This window comes from Homarus americanus, unplaced genomic scaffold, assembly GCF_018991925.1.
Source record: "Homarus americanus isolate GMGI-L3 unplaced genomic scaffold, GMGI_Hamer_2.0 scaffold24694, whole genome shotgun sequence".
Lineage (NCBI taxonomy): Eukaryota > Metazoa > Arthropoda > Malacostraca > Decapoda > Nephropidae > Homarus > Homarus americanus.
Window position 1 is genome coordinate 5,560,713 of NW_024732780.1, and position 24,072 is coordinate 5,584,784.

The 24,072-nt window shown below is 38.6% G+C and overlaps 1 protein-coding gene across 5 annotated transcripts in view; it reads right to left on the reverse strand.

The window, feature by feature from the left end:
* Window positions 1-24,072, reverse strand: part of LOC121868988 (mitochondrial ribonuclease P protein 1 homolog) — a 57,328-nt gene that overhangs the window by 29,527 nt on the left and 3,729 nt on the right. For 4 of the 5 annotated variants that reach the window (XM_042370038.1, XM_042370037.1, XM_042370039.1 and 1 more), the window contains exons 2-3: window positions 14,900-15,075; window positions 5,110-5,941 (exon numbers count right to left, since the gene is read on the reverse strand). In XM_042370038.1, the coding sequence (XP_042225972.1) occupies window positions 5,110-5,941; window positions 14,900-15,006 (939 nt within the window). In that variant the 5' untranslated portion in view covers window positions 15,007-15,075. Of the gene's footprint in view, window positions 1-5,109; window positions 5,942-14,899; window positions 15,076-15,752; window positions 15,776-24,072 lie in introns of those variants that run through there. The other variant, XM_042370042.1, reaches the window with a different exon arrangement.

Sequence of the window (24,072 nt, forward strand, 5' to 3'; positions counted from 1 at the left end):
GTGAGTCGGCTACAAGGCGTCAGTTGGGGTATGTTTTCTGTCGAGAGAGCACCTATTTTGTTGGTGTCTTGAATATTTTTGCATTTTTCATTTAAATTATTGGTCATTCTGAACTTTAGTTAACATATTGATAATATATAGAGCAGTGCAGTGTTGATTTAAAGAAAATAATCTTGAATTGCACCTAGTGAACTTAAAATTTTATTGGTGAAATGACGGCATCAAGCATGAGTCCAAAGAAGGTGATTTCTCCTCCATCCCCATTTCCTTCTCTTCTCCCTTCTCCTCCACCCCCAGTTCTAATTCCCATCATCATCATCAACCAGGAGCCTTCTACATACACACCTGTACTGTAGTGATGGGTTGTCAGACCACAGCTTACATCTCAGAAACAGTCCAGACTTGACCCGACATTAGGGGGGTTAAATGTAAGGGTACCCCTCGCAACCACTCAAGGAGTTACAAATCAACTAGCTCCCCTCCCATGTCACACGGCCCCAACAAACATGTAAGAAGGCACCGGCCGACTCTCTCCCAATATACACAATAACCTACACCGCAGAAGAAGTCCAGACCTGACCTCACATTAGCCAGGTCAAATGTAACCCTCGAACCCAAGTCAAGGGGCCACAAATCAACCAGGGCCTCTCATGTCACACGGCCCCATCTGAAGATTTCTCCAGAATATACAACTTATAGTCTCTGAAAAAGTCCAGACCTGACCCTACATTAGCGAGGGCAAATGTAAGGAGATCCTTCGCCGCCCCCCCGATCAGCTCAACCTGACGGCTCGCCTCCCAATATATAGGACGTCCTAGTCCTCCCTCCCACCAGAGAGAGAGACAGAGAGAGAGAGTGTGTCTTGTAAGGAGGAAGGGCCAGCTACTACACCACCAGGCCCGCTCGAGAGGAGTCAGAGAGGACCGGAGGCAGTCGCCTCCGGTCAGGACCGAGACTTCCCTCCGGCGCCAGCTAAGCAGTCTCCCATAGAGACAACCCAGGACCACCTGCTAGGCCTCCCCTAGGTCACGTGAGTGTTTGTCAGAGCTTTCCATGGGATGAGTTACTTACGTGGGAAGTGTATTCATTTCATGTTCGTGTCCGAGAATCAGTGTCTAGTAACGTAATATGATGTCCTAGTAACGTAAACATAATGTCCTAGTAACTTCAATAGAAGGTGTTATTAATGTGTCCATGTCATGTTCGTAATTAATAAAGAGTTGTAACGAAGCGGTGTTTGAGAAGTCGCCCTTAAGACGTAATAGATGTGTATTGACGTATAAGATATGATAAGTGAAAGTCATTATCAAATAACTATCACGGCCACGCTACCAAAATCTTCCTCTCTTTTATACCCTTATACTATCAATATTCTACCTATATGTAATCGTCTTCTTGTGAGATTTGTCTCATTACAGTACTTTACTGCACTTTTTTTTTTTTTTACTTTGTATGTACTTTTGGTGAGCTGGAACCAATTACAGTTAACCCTCACTTTACGTGGTCCCGCATTCCGCGTTTCCACGTTAACGCGGTGCCTTGCCAGAACCTCACGTGCTCACATTACGCGGTACGTGAACCCCATTACGCGGAGAGTGTCCGGCGCGACGCTATTTTTAGATTCGCCCCACCCGCCACCCGCCCGCCTGCCTGCCTGCCTCTCCCTCCTCCTCCCTCCGCTTGGGCAAGCGGCGCGGTAAGGTTGCGCAGTGTGTGTCTTTGTTGCGTTATCACTGACGTCATATGACGTATCAGACCTGTGATTGGCCATGCATCCCTACCCCCCTCTGCTGCTAGCTGTAATTGGCTTAAAGTATTATGACGTGTCCACCCGGGGGAGGGAGGGAGGGAGGAAAGACGACGCTTGACCTAGCCGCGGCAGTTTCATCCCTCAAGGCCACTCCGTGTAAACGCGCATCCATTGTTCCGTAAAATGGCTTCCGCCGGACCACCACCCCCAGAGAGAAACCTTTCCTTACCTGGACCCAGCGGCACTAAACCAAAGAAGACACGACGTTCCTTAAGCTACGAGGTGAAGTATAGCATCATCCAAGAGTTGGAGAAAGGAACAAGGCAGGTTGATTTGGCGCGCCAGCATGGCGTGAACGAATCTACGATCCGGACTATAAAGAAGGATTCAGCCAAGATAAAGGAGCACATGAAGATCACAAAGTCTACAGGTGCTTCTATGATCAAGTATTTTCACAACCAGGTGCTTCTCAAGACAGAAAAATTACTTGTGAGGTACTTGGTGCGTCAGGCGCGACGGAACATGGCGGTCGACACGCGCTCTGTTAAGGACTACGCACGTGAACTGTACATGGCAGTGGCACGAAAGATGGGAACTTCAGAGCCCAAACCCTTTAATGCTTCCTCTGGGTGGTTACAGAGGTTTAAGATCCGGAACAAGATCACCAATATAAACATTGGTGGTGAAGAAGCGAGTGCTGATCGTGCTGCGGCTCGGGAATTTCCTCCGTTTTTACTTGAGATTATGGAGGAAGGACAGTACAGTGACGACCAGGTGTTTAACATGGACGAATCTGGTCTTTTCTGGAAAAAACTACCTTCCAAGTCCTTCGTTGTGAAGAATACCAGCAGGATTCGGGGCCGGAAAATGCAGAAGGAACGCATCACCGTCCTGTTTACCACCAATGCCTCCGGTACCTGTAAGCTCAAGTTATCGGTGATCCACACAGCCCGCAAGCCGCACGCCTACAAGAGCATGGACATGACCAAGCTAAATGTCCACTGGCTGACCGCACGTAAGGCATGGATGTTCTCTACACTGTCCCTCTCCTGGTTTGATGACTGTTTTGTTCCCGATGTAAAGAAATTCTGTGAGCGACAGAATGTCCCATTTAATATTTTGTTGCTGCTGGACAACGCACCAGGACACTCGCCCCTACTGTTAGATCGTCACCCCAACGTAAAAGTGGTCTTCCTTCCTCCCAACACTACGTCTTTAATCCAGCCCATGGACCAGGAGTTGATTTGCAATGTGAAAGCTGCATTCTCAACAAAAAAATTCCAGCTCCTGAACGACTACACCAACACCAGGGAAGAGTTGCGTAACCTGAGTGACACCACCACCGATAGCAAGAGCGAAGAAGATGAGGATCAACAGTTAGAACAGCAAAAAATACTCTTCAAACAATTCTGGAGAGTATTTAACATCAAGAAAGCTGTGGACTTCTTGGTGGAGTCATGGGATCAGCTGTCTATTGCTACAATTCGTCACGCATGGAGACATGTGTTGCATGGAATACCAGGTGAGAGGAGGAGTCAATCTGTGACTGGTGAGGTTCAGAATGTTGCAGTAGCAGTGGACCTTGCCAGAGAAGCTGCGCAGACTGTTACAGTTCCAGGCTTCTCCGAGACCACCAACGACGACATCCTGGAGGTGATCAGAGATCCTGAAGTGACTGCCGACGAGATGTTGGAAGAAGAACACGTCAGTGAAGAGGAGGAAGAAGGTGCGTCAGTCTCCGAAGAACACAATTTAAGTCATAGTGATATTAAGGGTGCCATGGAGTGTGCAGAGAAGATGAAGTCCTTCCTTTCCCGCGACAATGACGATGACCGCTATGAAGTCTTCCATAACCGGCTGGTGCAGGCTATGGAGCCGTACATCAAGGTGTATCATGACAACATCAACGCCAGCCGTCAGCAAAGCATAGCAGATTTCTTCACCCGCAACCCACCACAGCCAGCCCAAGCCAGTGATAGTGACAGTGAAGATGACTTTGAGGGATTTGTCAGGGAAGCCCTGACAACTGTAAGTGACAGTGATGATGATTTACCTAGTAATGGTGATTCACCTGAGGGCCAGTAATCTGCCCTCTGCCTCGGAACCAGCCTCCATCCCCGTATGCCGACCCATCTCTTCTACTACCGTAAGTTACACCTAATTTTTAGTTTTCTAACCTTACCTTTATTTTTCCTATGTTAACCTTTATCTTTCCTAACCTAACCTCTTCTATATTACTTGTTTTTTCATACCATCATAAAGTTAAGAGAAAATTTTTACTACAACATAGTTGTGTGTCGTCAAAAAGTGGAGTTTGGGGATCGGCCCGGACTCCATTTCAATTAATCCCATATGTTATGTTATTCACTTTACGCGTTCCTCACATTCCGCGGTACCCTCCGGGTTACATTAACCGCGTAAAGTGAGGGTTAACTGTATATATATATATATATATATATATATATATATATATATATATATATATATATATATATATATATATATATATATTATATATATAAATAAATATATATATATATATATATATACACAGTTAACCCTCACTACATGTTAATGTATATATATATATATATATATATATATATATATATATATATATATATATATATATATATATATATATATATATATATATATATATATATATATATATATATATATATTTTTTTTTTTTTTTTTTTTCCTGCAATGGAAAAATTTTACTCGACACCGACATTAGTTCCAGTTACCGGTAAATAGCAGACGCTTCAGTGACGTCACTAGTGTTTACACTACACCAGCGGGTAACATTTGATGACATTACTTGAAGTGAATTGGCCTTATTTTAAAAAACCAAGGATGGTTGGTAAAGGACTACTGAGTCAGTGGGTAAGTGTCACATTTGGGGTACTGGTCTTATACAGCGAATAGAGCTCAAAAGCTACTTTTTAAATGGAAATTTGGGGGGACCGTCTTATGCACCCCGACGCCTTATAGGCCGAGATATACGGTAGTTCACAGACCCCAGAATGGAGTGTTTCCCAGAATTTTCAGGCCAATTTCAATTCCAGCTAATGGAGAGTTACGAGGATTTGGGGATTCCAGCTAGCAAGGAGATTATTGTATTTGAAGAAACTAAAAATATTCTCAAACTGACACAAGTATGTACTATGGTTAATGGCATCCTTTCCTTGGACACATGTTCAAGGTAGTACTGTATGCACTTTGTGACTCTTGGTCCTACACATTACTGGTTGACTTTACTCTATCATTATAATAATTTATTAACAACAATTGCTAGTTTATAAACCAAACATAAAGACAACACAAATGTAAATAATTCCCGAGACGTTACATACCTGGATCTGGTAGGCACAGTTTTGCCGTTCCCTTGACACCATGTGATCATCGAAGCCCATATCTATCACCAAGGGTTGGCCATGCATCATGGCAGAGATGACCCGCGAGTTATAGAAATGATTCATTGTGGTGTCAAGAATCTTGAGAAATATGCTATTTCTCCAGAGACCATATTGAATGTGTACATCTTGGTCTTCCCCAACTTTTGGATTCTCTTCCATCTCTTTTTCTTTTTCTTCTCTAATTTTCCTCTTCAACTCCTTTTTCTTTTTGGTATTTTCCCTCTTCATTTCATTTTTAAAGAGAAATTTAAGATATTTCTTACGTCCCTGCATAGAAGATTTGGCGAGTAATTCTTCCCACTGGGTTGGGGTGATTTCAGAAGGTACTGGGACACCTTCCTGGCGGTGCAGCTCAATCTCTAATTTAATCAACTCCTCTAAGTCCACTTCTTCCTCTGATCCATAAAATGAATCAATACTTCCCTCACTCACTTCTACAACAGCTGTAGCCTTAGTTTCTTCTACTACAATGCCCTCATCTATTTTATGCATGGCATTTGATAAAACACCTTTGTCTTTTGTTCTTCTACTCCCAGGTTTGTTATAACTGCTTTCAAATTCTTTTGTATTAGTTAGTAACTTTTCACCAGCTCTGGCACTGTTCACAGCACTACCACCTATTTCACTGTGTGTGTATGGCTTTGTTGAAGTGCAGTACCATTTAACCTCCCCAAGTTGTGGCTCACCCTTCACCGTCTCACCAGCCCACTGTAGATGCTGGCAACTTGGTGCACCATGCCAAGACACTTTTGCACACACCGAAGGGGCTCTGAAATTATTTCACACATTATCTTCATGAATATTGTACATGAGAGCTTTATAGATATATGTTAAATCAAGACTCTCTCCCCTTCTAAATGAGAATTTTATTTAGGATCTACAGTACAGCATGCCCTTACAATTCGAGGATTTTTAATTCACGACCTTGATTAATCGCGGATGACACCCTGGATGTACACAAGAATGTCTAAGGGTAGTTTAAAAATTGCTGGCATTTTCGTGGCCGGGACAGGGAGCCATTTGTTCTAGAGACAGTAATTTCTTTTACCTGTACAAATAAATAACAATGGAAAAATCCTCACAAATAATCAGAAACAAAACGAAAATGTACTAAAATGTGAGTCTACCCTCAAATCAACTCCATGCTTTGTTATTAAAGTTATAACAAAGAACGGAGTTGACTTGAGGGTAGACCCTAACATTTTTAATACATTTTGTTGTCTTGTTTCTGATCATTTGTGAGAGGATTTTCCCATTATTATTTATCTGTATGTGTTTTGTGTGTCTACACACACACACATACAGTCTCTCCTCAACTTACAACATATTCGACTTACGACAACCCGGACATACGACCGCCATGGTCATATAAAATATTTTTCACATTACGTATTTTCAAGTCCCGACGTTTGGTCATAATGTGATGCCATACAATAGCTTGGCTGGGCCGCCTCGTGGTGTACAGTATCCACGCCGTAGCCTGCTCAGTTGGTGTTTGGCTTTCGTTGTTGTTAGTGATCGCGTTGTGTACTGACATAATTTTTTTTTGTAATTCCCTTTAAAATGGGTGGCAAGCATAAAAGTGAGAGTTCTCGTGGTGCTGAGAAGAAAAAGAGTCAATTACTTTTGAAGAAAATGAAATTAAAAATGCAATATGAAAATGGAAAAACAGAAGCAACCATTTCATGCAACAGAGGCTTCTCTCACTCGACGATATCAACAATTTTGAAGGACAAGGAACGAATTCGTGAGGTAGTGAAAGGATCAGCACCTATAAAGGGAACAATAATAATGAAAAAAAGACAAGGTCCTCTTCATGAGATGGAGAAATTACTTGTGATGTGGATGGAGGATCAGCTGCAAAAGCATGTACCCTTAAGCCTTCTAACCATACAGGCTAGGGCAAGAAGCCTTTTCGAAAGCCTGAAAGAGCAGGAAGGAGATGAGTGCAACCAAAGCTTCACAGCAAGTCATGGGTGGTTCCAAAGGTTTAAGAAACGTTACAATTTGCACAGTGAAAAGGTGAGTGGAGAGGCAGCAAGTGCTAATGTGGGTGCTGCTGAAGCTTTTAAGGAGGAGCTAGATTGTATCATCGTGGAGGGAAATTATTTGCCTGAACAAATACTTAATGTGGATGAAACTGGCTTATTCTGGAAGTGCATGCCAGAACGGACATACATCCACAAAGAGGCAAAAACCATGCCGGGATTCAAGGCATTCAAGGACCGAATCACACTTCTGTTGGGGGGAAATGTAGCTGGTTTCAAGGTAAAACCCTTCATGATATATCATTCAGACAACCCAAGGGCTTTTAAAAATGTCAGCAAGCACACACTGCCAGTGTTTTATCGCAGTAATAAGAAAGCATGGATGACCCTAGCACTGTTTGAGGATTGGTTCCTGAGTTGTTTCATTCCACGAGCCAAGGAGTATTGTCTTCAACAAGGGGTTGCCATCAAGATTTTATTAATTTTAGATAATGCTCCGGGACACCCACCACACCTGGACGACCTGCACCCTGATGTTAAGGTAGTATACCTTCCACTTAACACTACCTCTATTGTCCAACCCATGGATCAAGGTGCTATTGCCGCTTTTAAAGCGTATTATTTACGTACGACCTTCGCTCAGGCTGTTGCTGCTACTGAAGGTGAGAAAACGCTCAAGAGTGTTTTGGAAGGACTACAACATTTTGAAATGTACAAAGAACATAGCTGCAGCATGGGATGAGGTTACAGGTCAGTGCAAGAATGGAATATGGAAGAAGGTCCTGAAAAGATATGTGAACAGTTTCAAAGGATTTAATGAAGATGAAGCAATTTCTCAGATTAGTAACAAGATAGTGCAGATGGGTAAACATCTGGAGTTAGAAATTGATAATGAAGATGTTGAGCAGTTGGTGGAAAGTGTAGCAGAAGAGCTAAGTAATGAGGATTTTATTGAATCGGAAGCACAGAAATTTGCAGAGGAAGAAGAGTGACAAAATGTAAAAGAAGAACCTGCACCCCCCAAAAAGTTTTCAGAGAAACAAATGGCAGAGGCATTTGCTACTATTAATAAGGGATGCAAATGTTTGAAGAAATGGATCAAAATGTTGAGCGTTTTGCAAAAGTTGACAGACTGATCCAAGATGCACTAGCTTGCTACAGGGAGATTTACAATGAAAAGAAAAGGCAAACTGTGCAGTCTAAATTGGACATATATTTTAAGAAGTTCCCATTGCTGTCTCCTCACGCCCCAATAGTGCTGCCTCTTCACACCCTAAAGATGATCCAATACCTTCAACAAGCAAGTATCCCCTGTATGTTAACCTGTCTGAAGAAAGTGACATTGATGACCCACCCAGCCCTGTCTCCTCCTCTGCTTCATCCAGTTAATGTAGTCTCCATGTATAATTAGAAAATTATGGGGGCCCCGTGTGCATTCAGCTGACTACATTAAAGGTAAGTGCACAGTAACACTGTATCCATTCTTCATTATTGATTACTTTTACTGTACTGTATTTCATTTTAGATTTTCTATGTAATATTTTTTGCATTTTCGACTTACGACCTGGATTTGGGTCCCTAACCCCGTCGTAAGTCGGGGACTGCCTGTATTGTATTTACATGCACAAAAACATATGTTTTCCCCTACAAAACCACTTTAGAATCACTTTCAATAATTGTATGACGAAACATACAAAAAAAAAAGAATAATCCTTGTAAGACAGGGGTGTGTCTTATGCGGTGGTGCGTCTTATATGCCGACAAATAAGGTACATCTTACCCAGCCCTATTAAATGATTTGACGTAGTTGTGTTTTGTTTGAATATGCAAGTGTTTCAGTAACGTAACTTTAATGTGTTTTAAATGAAATGTTATTACGCCTTCAGCTCTTAAAAACGTATGACATTAGTGTCATCCCAAACTAAGCTCCGCTATCGCCCTGTTCACAGATTCCTGTAGGTCAAGAGTGGTCGCTGTATGTTAGGACAACATCCAACCCTAGTAGTGGAGATGGATGAAACAACTGAGACCAAGTAGCGTCACTTGCACAGTGGTGTGGGGCAGCGGCTCAGCCAGCCAGGCTGGCCAGCCGCTGCCCAGGCGCACGCCAGCCTGTTTTGACCGTCCACCCATGATGATCTCATGCATCATAGTAAACACGGCCAGCTCTCAGTAGCAGTGTTGTGTGTTTTGAGTCAACCTCTAAGTAGAGTATGCTGGGGCAGTATTATTCATCGGAGTACCCTATAGGTATCTCCTCAGGGTACGAGTGTGTGGAAATGGCAAGAGTATGAGGTCGCCACTTATTTCTTGGCGAATGTAGAAAAATAGCAAAAAGAAGCTACACCCCTGATAATGTTAAAGTAGTATTGTTGGTATGTTCCTAGAGTCCTGTGACTGATTAAGAGTTAAGAATCTCAGGTACCATGTATTGCTGGTACTCAAGTGTGCCATATGTAAGCTTGTCATGTAGTGTGTTCTATTAAATGATGTAAGAAGCTAGTGTATCTAATTGGAATGGCAAATGAGTAAAGCCAAGGAGTTGATCCTTGTAGTTGTATGCTAATGACATCTTTAACCAAATTGAATTTCATATTAATAAACCATTTTTAGAGTATGTTAGGGATATCATTTTCCCTCAGTATCTACCTTTATTCTTGTCCAATAGCTTGATACCTGAATTACAGTAACCCTCACCATGCTGCCAAAGGTCAGAGGTTATGGAGTAACTATGACACACCTAGTGAGAACATGAATGAAGTAAGTAATTGAGAGAAAAAAGTTTTAGTGTTTAAAAGTTAACAGCAGGGGGATAAATTAATAAGAACAGACTAATAAGAAATCCGCCCCTTTATAGACGGTGACAATGGTTTTTGCCCCCTTTATAATGTTAAATCATATTTTAAAATATGGAGTGAATAAGATGTGGGTGTCTAGAGAAATAGTGTGTTGCCAGGTGCTCCTCAACTGCTGATCTTTAACCCACCACCATGCAGTTATACACTTGTGCATCAGGGTGTGTGTGCATAATAATAATAATAGTAGCTAACAGTTTATTGGAAAAGTTCTGCAGCCCGAAGGCTGAAAATATATATAAGACAAAAATGACTTATTACATTAGAACGTGAATTTAAAGCAATTAAATTTAAGATTATTGATTTAAAGCGGCACCCACAATTAAGGACAATGTTTTAATTTAAAGCGAATCTTTCCTATTTTGCACGAGTCAATCTGGTGCATCATATTTTAAAATTTGCACCTAATGTTTCTCTGGGCACGTGACAGTCCTAAGGGCAATAGCTGTACTGTACATGTACTCAAAATAATGTACTAAATGATTACTAAAATTTTTGTCTTGTATAAACTATAGCATGATTATATTCAAATTAATCACTATCTTATAAGAATTCCAGCAATGTAAATTATATTCTCCCGGTCACTTCTGTGACATTTTATAAACAAAAAACCGAAACTCAATGTAAAGGACATAAATAAACAAATAAATACTTCACTAGACCTTCGGTCCCAACTGTCAAACGTGTCACTGTCACCCCCCCACCCCAACCAGGGCTTGGTGGTTATAGGCTTACAGTTTTTATCTTATATAATATCACAGACTAAAGTTAGGAGAATATAATTTGCATTGCTGGAATCCTTGCAAGACAGCGAATAATTTGAATATAAACGTCATATATTTTACACAAGAGATAAAAAATTTAGCCCTTTGTAATAAAATCAATTGGAACATGTCAGTGCAGTGACATTTTATAAGAGAAAAACTTAAGCCACTCTTCAGGACAGATAAATAAAAAAGCACTAGACCTTGGCATCAACTGTCAAACATATCGCCTCACCTCCCCCCCCTCTCTTCCCATCAGCTGATCGCTAGTAAACAGACCATTTCACGTCCCATAATTTTAGCTGTGTTGATTTATGAGTGTTTGTTTTAACATAATACTACAAAAAACAATGTTTTGTTTATTCTAGGAGATGGGCTGAGATGCATCTGGGTAGACTCTCAGTCTTTTTAGTATTTTGTGTTTCTCTCAAGTACCAAACTAAATTATTCCATTGAAACAACACTTCACTTCAGTGCGAATTCGGTTTAAAGGGACCACTCTTGGAACGTATCTCGTGTTATATCGAAGTTCTACTATACATACAAAGACATAGGGTGGGTGGGTGGGTCATTTAACAAAAGTTTTCATTACAGGTTGTACCTCTCTAGTCCGGCAACCTCGGGACCTGACCGGTGCCGGACCATGGAAATTCACCCTTTTCCTGGATAGATAGTGACTTGTGCTTATGCTTGGAAGCACTAGCACCACTTTCTCTACTTCATGGTCTCTCTGAAGACATATTGAAGGGTTAAATGTCGTACAGTAGCTTCTCAAATTTCGCAAGTTTTTAATTCGGCGTTTTTTATTTGAACACACCAAAAGACAAAACAATTTAAAATTATGACGGCGGAAACTCGAATTTCGACGTGTTTGAACGGCCCACCAACGTTCAGACGACGTGCACAATCATGTAAACTGCGTCATTTCTCTTATGTACAAAAGATTCATTATTGTTTATTACTGAATGTCTTTTTGATTGAATTAATGTTTATGTGTGCAAAATGGGCAATACAATTCATTAATAATACGTAGAATATTAAAACACACAAGGAAATGAGACAGCATTGTTTTCGTTGATTACAAAACAAGTGACTGACTGGTTCTACATATAAAACTGAAGAAAATAAGACCCTGGTTGTAGCTGTAGTAAAATTAATATGGTTGTTTTAAGTAATGTTAACAAATGGAACAATAGAAGTAGCTAACGATAATGGTAAAGAAAAAAAGAGAGATCGCGAATGTAAGTGCGCACATGTGAAAACATATCGTCATTACTCTATATAAGAATATGAAAGCAACACTAATTTACCGTTCATATATATTTTAATTAATGTTTCTGAATTTTTTTTATTGAATTAATGTTTATGTGTGCAAAATGAACAATACAATTCATTAATAAAATGTGGAATATTAACACGAGGAGACAAGACGGCTGCCGGCATTGTTTTCGTTAATGCTTACAAAACCAGTGACTGATTGGTTCTACATATAAGACTGAAGAAAATAAGACCCTGATTGTAGCTGTAGTAAAATTAATGTAAAAAAATTAATATGCTTGTTTGTAGTAATGTTATTTAATGTAATAAATGGAACAATATAAGTAGCTAACCATTAATGGTAAAGAAAAAAAAGTGAGACTGCACGTATGTAAGTGCGCACATGTGAAAACATATCGTCATTACTCTACATAAGAATATGAAAGCAAAACTTATTTACTGCTCATATATATTGAAGGGTTAAATGTTGTACTCTGTATAGACAAGCAGAGAGAGAGAGCAGCCAAACTGCCGGAGGTAAACAAACCTTAATTTCCCGCGGCTTTGTTGGGTTTTTTTTATGGGGATTAGCCCACCCGGGCATAGGTCACTGACCCACATTGGTGCCTGAGGGGCAAAAATTTAATACTCCTGTAATAATAATAATAATAATGCGGATAAGCAAAAAAAAAAAGCTGCCTATCTACCTATTGGACAAACTAAAATCGTGCCGAACCACGGGAGTTTCCGGACAACAGAATGCCGGACTAGAGAGGTACAACCTGTACTTGACAATGCACCTGGCCATCTTGCAATTTTTAGATGATGTTCATTAAGGTTATGTTCCTACCTCTAAACACAACATCTGTTTTACAAACTATGCACCAGGGAGTTATTGCTTCATTTAAAGCATATTACCTGAGAAGGGCATTTGCTCAAGTTATCAGGGCATCAGAACAAAAAGAGGGTAGGACTTTAAAGGAATTTTTGGAAGTCATACAACATTTATGATGCTGTGAAAGACATTGCAGATTCATGGGAGGTCAAAGAAACCAATATGAATAGTGTTTAAAAAAAGCTCAGCACCCAGTTTGTCCACAATTTCAGGGGCTTTGAAGATGATATTGGGAAAGTGACACAGGCAGTGGTAGACCTTGAATTGAAACAGTTTATTTAGCCAGAAAAACACAGATACAGAGTGGATAATAATAACAATACTGTATTAACATGGCTGAGCCAGTTGAGAACCTGAGCTCTCTTTTAGGTACCTGGCACATACAGCTCCTCCCCGACTTACGACCACCCGCACTTACGACCTGCCTCAGTCATACCAAAATTTTGTCAAATTACGTATTTTCGAGTCCCAACATCAGTCCACAGACAAAATTTTCGTTTGTAATTCACTTTAAAATGGCTGGCAAGCTTAAAAGTGAGAGTTTTGTGGTTCTGAGAAGAAAAAGAGACACCCAATTTAGATTTTTTATGTATTATTTAAGCATTTTCAACTTATGACCTGGATTTAGGTCCCTAACCCCGTCGTAAGTCGGGGAGGAGCTGTACTATACATTTATCTCAAGGAAGTATTATGTAACATTTAGTATCATCTGGTAAAGTACAATATCATCTCATAGTACAAGAACATCTCATAATGTTTCCAACTCCAGCTTGATATTCATGAGGATGATGTCAGTCACACAGTTGCTTGAGTCTCATGCTGAAGAATTAGGCAATGAGAACCTGATTGAACTGGAGAAGCAAATTTTGTCCGAGGATGTAGAGAAAGCATAAACTCCAGAACCAAAGGGATTCATTAAAAAAGAAATGGCAGATGGTTTCAGGCTTATTGAAGAAGGATTGTTTAAATTTTAACAGCAAGATCCCGACACAGTAAGATTCATAAAGGTATGTCTTTACTTCTACAATGCTAGAGAGATTTATGATGAAAAGAAGAAAGTTTCAGTTCAACCATCCCTTGACGAGTTTTAAGAAAGTCGCAAGGTGGCCAAAACCAGTCCCATAAACCTCTGCAGCATCTACAGAGAAACTCCTAGCAACTCAAAAACAAGTTCCCTTTACCTCAGCAGATTCTCCAGAACCAATCCCATCAACATCATCACCATCTTCACTTTCATCGTAATAGAGCCTCTGTTACTCCTACAAAAGCCCATCTCTACATGGAAGCCAGCCCTAGGTTTCAATGTACAGTAAGTGTTAAACTTTACATCTACAGTATATTTTATTTACCTGATAACTAATTTTTACTGTCCTTTACTGTAATTTGTCATTAAATTTCTTATTTTCTCTTAAATTTTGTGATTTTAGAAGTATAACAGGACATAGGCTATGATATAGTGGGATCTTAAACATTGTTCTCCAAGATAGGTACTGTATGCACATTGAGTATGTGTTCCGACTTACAAAAATTTCCAAGTTGAGAGCATCCCCAGGAATGGAACGCATTCATAACCCGGGGATCCTCCTATATAGGGGAGTTAAGATATAAGTTAGATTAGGTTAGGTTTTCTTAGGCTTGTTAGGTTAGTAAATGATTTCAGCCAATTATATATTTTTCCCAACATAATACAGTATCTCCTAATAAAATCACTAAAAATTGGTTACTGTATCTTTAAGACCATTTTCAATGAAAAACAGTGGACGGTCTTTATCCGAATAATTATCAAAAAATATATTCACGGAATTTCATATTCACGGCCATTTTGAGAATGTATCACCCGCGAGTACTCAGGGAAGGGCACCAAGGTATGTTTAATAGGAATCTATACTTACAAAAAATGAGACCAAACTGTTAACATAATTAGGATAGATCACATTAGCTACAAGAATGCTTCACAAAGAGAATTACCTGAGAAGAAAGAACTGCCTGGATATGGGTCTTCGTCCCAGGAGAGTCAGATGGCGGGCTGATGCATACAGGGCAGGACACACCAGAGCCACTACACTATGCTGCATCACTGTTGTTCTCCTACGATGATGTATCCTTCAGTAGTTCCGCTCTCTATTGCCACCTCTTCATCAGCTCTGCTCAATACAAAAATAATTACAGCATAAATATTAGATCTATAATGGCATAGCTTGTTTGAACTCTGACAACATGAACTATTAATACTACTGACACGAGTCCCACCTTTGGATGCTTGTTCATTTAATATTATGAAATATGAATATTGTCCAGTAAAAAACTATGACATCGGTACTCAGACAGAATCTTGTAATAGCATCCTAGTATTATATAAAAAACGCACCAGAGATACATACACATATACCGTATTCTATCATCATTATATTTCCATTAACTGGTCTCCTTCTCAGAGGATGAGTTAGGGTCAGCTTAGTAATCACAACACTGGATCAAGCCATGGTCACCCTATTAACCCATAAAGCATCTACCCGTTCTGGTAAAAATCTTCCCATCAGGTAAAAAAAAATAAAAACGGGGGGGGAGGGGAGGATTGAAGTCATATTTTGTTGTCGAAAGACCAAAAACTTCCATTACTTTGTACACTGGTCATTTAAATATCTGCTACGCATCAACATGTGTGTGTGTAAGTCTCAAGGATTTTCCCTGGGTCTCTCAGACAAATGAGCTAAATAGGAATGTATAATGATTTTTCTCTATTTTGTATTCATAAATATTTTATTCATTTCCTCTTATTACTCAAAAACCCATGGAAAACTAAGTAATAATAAAGTTATACTCATTTATTTTGCCATGACGAATGTTTTAATATAGGACCACGAGGCAGCAACAACGTGCCTCAACTGTCTGGCCAGTCTGACTGAAAATAAACAATGCTATATTTTTATTTAAATAAATTTGATTTTGTTGTTGTTTTGTACCTGCTAACATATTTTTTTTCATTTCTACTGATTCATGTAACTTCTCAAGAAAATATCAGATAAATTATATATGTAAACACTGATCCAAAAATAACATGATAATGGCAATACCTCTAGCCTTACACATGTCAGTTAGATATGAAAGAATTATGTCACAATGCAAAGGCACTTGAATAAAAGTTGTTACAACCTCTAAGCTATGTAGTGTGGTATGCTAGCGTGTCTATGTCAAGGACAGTGAACAAGGGAGGAGTAAATATGAGGTAAAGAAAAGGAGGTGGGGAGGCAAGACAACCGGGTCAGGTCTGATAAAGGTCCAACTCATACATAGCTATGTAGCCTACGTTTAAGTGGAGAAATGCACACACATGTACATACAATGGAAATCTATCTGGAAAAAGCATTCATCTAAAACTGACTTTACTGAATTACCAAATACAGTATTATATTAGTTAATATTTATGTTCCTTTTGCAATGACAACAAATGTCTCCGATCATCAGGAAAGAGAATGGCCTCAATCGGCCATTTTTTAAACACTCAAGGCAGCAAGCCCGAAGAGCAATCCCGAATGTCGGGTTACTGTTTGGTAACCCGTCAAATGGATTCGTCAAACTCGAATATCAATCCCGAACATCAGGTTACTATTTAGTAATACGCCGCAACTCGAGAGGGTTGGTACGCCTTATCCAAAATTAAGCAGAAACATGAGTTGTAGAAATAAAAGTTCGTCTTCAAAGGAGAAGGCAGTCACCACCACCAATTATGCCAGCGTCTGCACCAGCAGGAACACTTAGCTCAACTGATCCAACATCAGGATCACCCGTGCCACCACCAGCAACAGCAGCATCCAGTCACAGGGGGAAGAGAAGGAAGCAGGTGAACAAGAGGAATGAATGCTTCAATGCCATTATTAAGGACAGTACACAAGAACTGAATGGTGCTATGTTGGAGGCTTTAAAGGTCTTCACTAGTATGAACAATACATTATCAGCCCAATCTGTGTGTAATGTATTTAGAGCATGCATATGTCAAGAGTGCAGCCATACATCCACCTCTGGCTGTGGGCAATCAAGTTAAATTATGGAGACTTTGCCATCAGTGTCATAATTGATAGAAGTAATGTATAAACTGTGATTTTTTTATCTCTGTTTACTATTTTTTCTCAGGCACTGAATGGAGAATATGAAATATTTTTTGTTCCAATATTTATGTTTTTTCTTTTGTGAAAACAAATACCGTAAATTCTTTCAACTTAATATGTGATATAATGTCAGATACAATAAACAGTACTGTGATACTGTGTATTGTACACTCATACTTATTGGAGAAATTTAATTGTCTTTTTTATATTTTTGTTTGCTGTTTTTTGCACTTAATGGAGATGCAAAATCATATTTTGTATGATCAAACATTTGTTATGATTTTTTGTTCTTTTACTTCTTGTGAAACTGAAATAGATTCGACATATTTTTTGCAAGAATTTCATATACAATACAGAGTGGTCCCTCGGTTAACAAACGCCTCGGTTAACGAATTACCTTCCATAAGAATCTTCATTTCGGTTAACGACATTCTTACGAAAACGTTTCGACATGTTTTGGCTTGCTCACCAGCTGGAAGATTAGTCTGCCAATACAGAAATCGGTTCTAGGGTTTACATTCGTTAAAATTGGAGTAAATATCAAGAAGGTTGTACTATTCAATAATTTTCCAAGTTTTATATTAAATTTTGTAGTCATTTTAACACTTATTTAACATAATTGCAGTACAGGAAACTAGTTTTTGGTGCACCCATCAGCCACTTCACACACCCACCAAGGCCTCAGTTTGTGTCTCTGCTCATTGGAGGAAACATCTTGCTTGTGGGTCTCTTGAACACAAGAGTATTTTTACGTTTTTACAGTACAATTATTGGTCATTTTGAAATTTATTTAACATATTGACAATATGTAGTGCAGTGCAGTGTTGATTTAAAGAAAATAATCTTGAATTACACCTAGTAAACTTAAAATTTTATTGGTGAAATGACGGCATCAAGCATGGGGTGATTTCTCTTCCATCCCCACTTCCTTCTCTTCTCCCTTCTCCTCCACCCCAACTTCTAATTCCCATCATCATCATCAACCAGGAACCTTCTACATACACACCTCAAATTAAGTATACTTTACTGCATTTTTTTTTTAACTTTGTATGTACTTTTCGGTGAGCTGGAACCAATTTCCCAATATCCCATTGAAACAATGGATTCGGTTAGCGAAATTTTCGGTAAACGAACGACCTTCTAGAAGGAATTGTGTTCGTTAACCGAGGGACCACTGTACTGTGTATATACTCATACGGTACTTATTTGGGAATTTTAATCATTCTTTTATTTCACATTTCTATTTCTACCTGTACTTTAATTACAATTTCAATACAGATACAGTACAGTACTGTACTTCTAAAATCTTTCAAGAATGATAATTACTATAACTGTATTTGCAATTTCAAACTAAGTATGATTACTATTAATTTACGTACAGGACTGTACAGGTACTGTGATAAATTTGGTTTTACTGTTTGTTCTTATTTAGAGGAACAAAAATTATTTATGAATTTCTCTGACACTTGCAAACTATTTCAGTACAGTAAAGTACTTTGAAGCCTTTGAAAAGTGTACATTTATTATTTCAAGCAAAATACTAAATTGTTTGAATGATATAATTTAACATATTTGCTGTCTTGCAAGGATTCCAGCAATGCAAATTATATTCTCCTAACTTTAGTCTGAGATACATGTATTATACAAGATAAAAACTTAAAGACTACTGAAAACCCCCAAACCTTTGTTGGGAAGGTGGGGGGGTTGGGAGGGAGGGAGGGGTGACAGTGATATGTTTGACAGTTGGCGCCTGTGGTGTGAAGTATTTAATTGTTAATTTATGTCCTTTAGATTGATTTTTGTTTTTTGCTTATAAAATTTAATAGAAGTGACCGGGGAGAATATAATTTACATTGCAGGAATTCTTATGAGATGGTGATTAATTTGAATGTAAACATGCCATAATTTGAACTAGACAAAAATTTTAGTAATCATTTTGTACATTATTCTAATTACATGTACAGTTCAGCTTTGCCCTTAGGACAGTGTGTGCATGTAAACGAGTTTCAATAAATGAATAAAGTTACATATATCAAGCCAAAAATAATAGTTGAAAACTTTATGTAGACAGAGCTTGGATGGCTAAATTTTAGAATGACCAATAACTTTAATACTGTATAAAAAAGTGCACAAATATTAAAGAGCACAATTTTCTTGATATTTACTCCATTGGAAAAGAATGTAAACATAGAAGAGATTACTGAATTGGCTGAGTACCTCCTCAGCTTATCAGCTGATGTTCAAAACAAAAATTGATTTTCGTAAGGATTTCATTAATCAAATTTTTTTTTGTTAACCGAATTGAAGATTTTTATGGAAGGTAATTCGTTAACCAAAATTTTGTTAACCGAGGCGTTCGTTAACCGAGGGACCACTGTATGTACAGCAGAAGTCCAAAAATCTGGACTGCTTGGGGATTGGGTCAGTCCGGATTTTCAGATTTTCCAGATTCTCAGGTAGTACTTTTAAAATTCAAATTTAAGGAGGAATAAACAAGAGATGAACAGGTACATTTTGATAGTTTATTCATTAGCAAATATAGCATGCTTCATTTATCAAAATGAGCAGTTTTAAAGAAAAAGCTGTGAATTCTAGAATTTTATTCTTTGCCTTTTTTATATCATAAATTGTAGACTTTCCAATGTTCTAGTTTCTTAATTATTTCAAGTTTGTCACTCAATTTCAACGTGTTCTTCTTTCTCTTCACACAATGAAGTTTATTTACTTTAGGAGCCATTATTATGGGCTTGTACAGTACTCTGTAAATGGAAAGAGTAGGACTCAAAATTACATACGTTGTCACAGTTTGATTGCTCGTTTTAAAGTGGCGACCGCGTGGTCGCTTGTGGTCGCTGTGCAGCTGTGATGCTCAAGCATGCGCACATACACACAAAAGCCAGCTAAAAAAAATTAAGAAAAAAAAATGAGTTTTCGAAAAGTCCGGATTCTCGGGTGGTCCGGATTTCTGGCATCCGGATTTTAGGACTTTTACTTTATGTTGTGTTGTCAAAGTAAGAGACCCTGCAGATTTGTGTAAATGAGGCAGAAAGTCAGATCAGCAACCTGGGACTTGGGTGCTGAAGAGAGATTGTGCCTGTGAAAAGATTGCCAAAAAAAAAAAAAATTTCACCCGTCCTAGAAACCTAATATTATGTTCATACATATTCATACACTGTGCAGGTACATCATTTCATTATGTATTTGCAGGCAAATAGCCTTAATCACAATAATCTTTAGGTGTGGTTAACTTTGAAGCCTACTGAATTGTCTTATTTGTATTATCTTGTTATATTTGTATGTTGTATTTATATATGTATAAGTTATATTATCTTGTCTTATTAATAAAGTGTGATGTGCTAGAGCAAAACAAAGTTTATTTTTTTAATCCTTGACAAAAAACGAATCAGAATCACGTCTCAGTTTTAAAACATTCAACTTTTCTTAAAATGCAGACCGGTGGAAAATTAATCATACACATGGCATCATAAATAAGCACACCCACACCTTCCTTCCAGCTTGGTATATATGGGGGTACAAAAGGCTCAGAATAGGGAGATCTAAATGTTTATAACTTTCGGGCGCGCTATGTCCTAAAGTAAAATATACATACCCTGTAAATATATATACTGTATATATATATATATATACCTAAGGGTAACACTCGCAATATCCTGACCTTAAGGTAACACTCACTAAACTGTATTAATACAATATCATCCACACAACATCCTGACCTTAGGGTAACACTCACTAAACTGTATTAAAATAATAAGATTTAAGCAATACCAAACGTTTCAGCACGTAAGTGTCATAGGAATGCATGTCCATCATCTAAGCAGAACTGACTTCCACTGAGGATGACTGCGGAGCAATGCCAACCGACTGTTGTCCAAATGAGTCGTATGTCAGGCACTTCATTTTTACCTAGCGCTTCACTTTTAACTGCTACACCGGCAACTTTAAAACTACCCACAGACATTCTTGGGTACATGCAGGGTGTCATCCGCGAATAACCGAGAACCACAAAGTAAAAATCCGCGAACCTGGAGGGCATACTGTACTTATAATTAAAATAGAATGCTGTCACCCCTTATACTATGTAGGGACCAGATTCAGATGTGAGAAGGGTGTTATCCAGTGGACTATGGCAGATTTCCTCCTGTATAATATTGAACAATATAGTTCTTAACAAAGTAACAAAAGAACAGGGTAAAATTGCAGTTTCACTACCAATTAGTTTTTGACCAGAAACATGGGTTTTTCCCATGGTATTTGGTGAGATTCATTCGAATTTGACATTCAATTCCTTCGGAAATTATTAGTTTTTAGTTATCACCCCCTTTCCCTCCAACAATCGGTAAAATTTCACTTGATGCCACTAAACAAATCTTGGGAATTTTATAGTTACAATCAGTAAGTTTGACAATTCTAAGACATTTTTCTTCAATGGCATTTCTGGCACAAATTATGTTTAAGTGAGATATTTAACATTTTATTACGTATATGTTCGTACGTGGCAGTACATACGCAAGACACCGAACAACTGTGGTTAGATTAGATTCAAAACTGTTTTTCCAATGGTTTTGGATATGTTTTGAATGCTTTTTTAGCAAATCTCTAGACCTGATCTCAGAAACTATTGATTTGTGCCAGGAATGAATGTCAAATTCATTCATAACACATCAATAACCATCAGATAAACATGGTTTAAACTTTGATTTTGTATAGTGGCAACAAGTGAAAAAATTTACCCAACAATATTGTGGGACCTGTGGGAATTCAGGGTTTTTGGGTGGAGGGAAAGCAAAAACGGAAGCTAACCTAACTACACAAAACTAAACCGGTATTATGTATTTTAGTTTCGGTCATCCAGGGCAAAGTCCCCAACAGAAAGGGAAGGTCTGGGGAGTCCAGTTAAGTTAGATATAGTTCCTGGGTTCTATGGCTAGGTTAGGTTAGATTCAGTTAGATTAGATATCTAAATACAGGGATGACCAAAACTAAAATTTTACCACCAAACGTAACCAATTCCTAACACACCAGATGTCACTGATGGTAACATTTTAACTTTCGTGGTAAACTGCTAGACGTCTCTCATAGTCACAATCTCGGAGGGTTTGTAGAGACAACATCAACTCTGATGGCTGTGTGATATTTTACATGAATTTCCAATATGAATTTACCATCTCGGTTATTATCCATTTGTGGCATAAATGTTAATAGAAAATGTTGTTGCAATTGATTAGATATATTTCTGGTGAACTGAAAATTGCTCTAACTCAATTGGAAGTGAAACCAATAAAACCAGTAAAATTTTAAGGTACATTTATAGTTTTGGTCTTCCGTAACCTAACCAAGCCAAAAGCCCAGGAACTATATCTAACCTAACCTAAATTCCTAAGATTCCCCGGAATACCGAAATGACAATAAGGTATTAAAGTGATCCCTCGGTTAACGAGCGCCTCGGTTAACGAGTTACCTCCCATAAGATTCTTAACTTCGCTTAACGAGCAATCCCTCGGTTAACGAGTTTCTTACGAGCCGACCTCAACATGTTTTCGCTTGCACTTGGCAGACAACCAGCTGTAGTATTAGTCCGCCAATACAGTAATCGGTTCTAGGGCTTAAATTCCTTACTATTTTATTAAATATCAAGAAGTTTATACTATTCAATAATTTTATAAGTTTAATATTAATTTTTTTAGTCATTTTAACAATTTTTGAACATAACTGAAGGTAAAGTCACTAGTTTTATGCGCGCCATCTAGCCTTTTAACACACCAAACAAGCGTTAGTCTCACTATGTTTTCAGTGGAGGTAACATCTTGCTTGAGACTCTCTTCAACTAAGCACTTTTTTTCTGTGTTTCCAAGCAAATTATTGGTCATTTTGAAATTTATTTTACATATTGACAATATATAGCGCAGTGCAGCGTTATTTTAAAGAAAATATTCTTTATTTACAGCTAGTTCAACTTTAAAAATCACGTGTTGAGATTGTTTGAATCCAGCATGGGGCCTAAGAGATCAAGAAAAGCGATTTCAATCCAAACCAAGCAGGAAATTATAAAAAAAACATGAACAAGGCATTAGAATAAATGTGCAATGCAAAGAATATGGCATGTCCACATCAACTGTGTAGACAATTCTTGCACAGAAAGACAAATTTAAAGAAGTGAAAGTGAGAGACAAATCTACCAGAGTGTTTAAAAGTAGATCCCTAATTGCAGAAACTGAGAGGTTACTTCTCATCTGGATTAGGGAAAAACAGATGAAAGGTGATTCAGTTTCTACTGAATTCATTTGTGAAAGAGCCAGGGAGATTTACAAACATTTAAAGGCAGATCAACCTGGTTCTTCAGGCACAGAATTTGAAGATTTTCGGGCCAGCAAAGGCTGGTTTAAAAAATTTAAGAAAAGAAGTGACATTTTCAGTGTTGTTAGGCATGGTGAAGCTGCTAGTGCTGATAAGGAAGGGGCAGCAAAGTTTTTAGTGGAATTTAAAGAACTGATGGAAGAAGAAAATTATCTTCCACAGCAAGTGTTCAATGTGGATGAAACTGGGCTGTCCTGGAAAAAGATGCCCAAAAGAACATTCATCACCAGAGATGAAACCTCTTTACCTGGGCATAAACCCATGAAAGACCGTCTCACTCTATTGCTTGATGCCAATGCTTCAGGGGATTTCCGACTGAAGCCTATGCTTGTCTACCACTCTGAAAACCCCAGGGTGTTCAAGCAACAGAAAGTGGTAAGAGCAAAGCTTGGAGTTTATTGGAAGTCCAACCGTAAGGCATGGGTGACAAGACAGCTCTTTAATGAATGGGCTGTTGATGTGATTTGCCCTTCTGTCAAGAGCTACCTAACCACCAATAAACTCCCTTTAAAGGCTCTTCTCCTCATGGATAATGCTCCTGGTCATGACCCTGAACTTGCCAGAACTTTGGAGTATCAATTTGACTTTGTGAAAGTGTTGTTTTTGCCTCCCAACACTACATCAATCATACAGCCAATGGACCAGAATGTGATCAGTAGC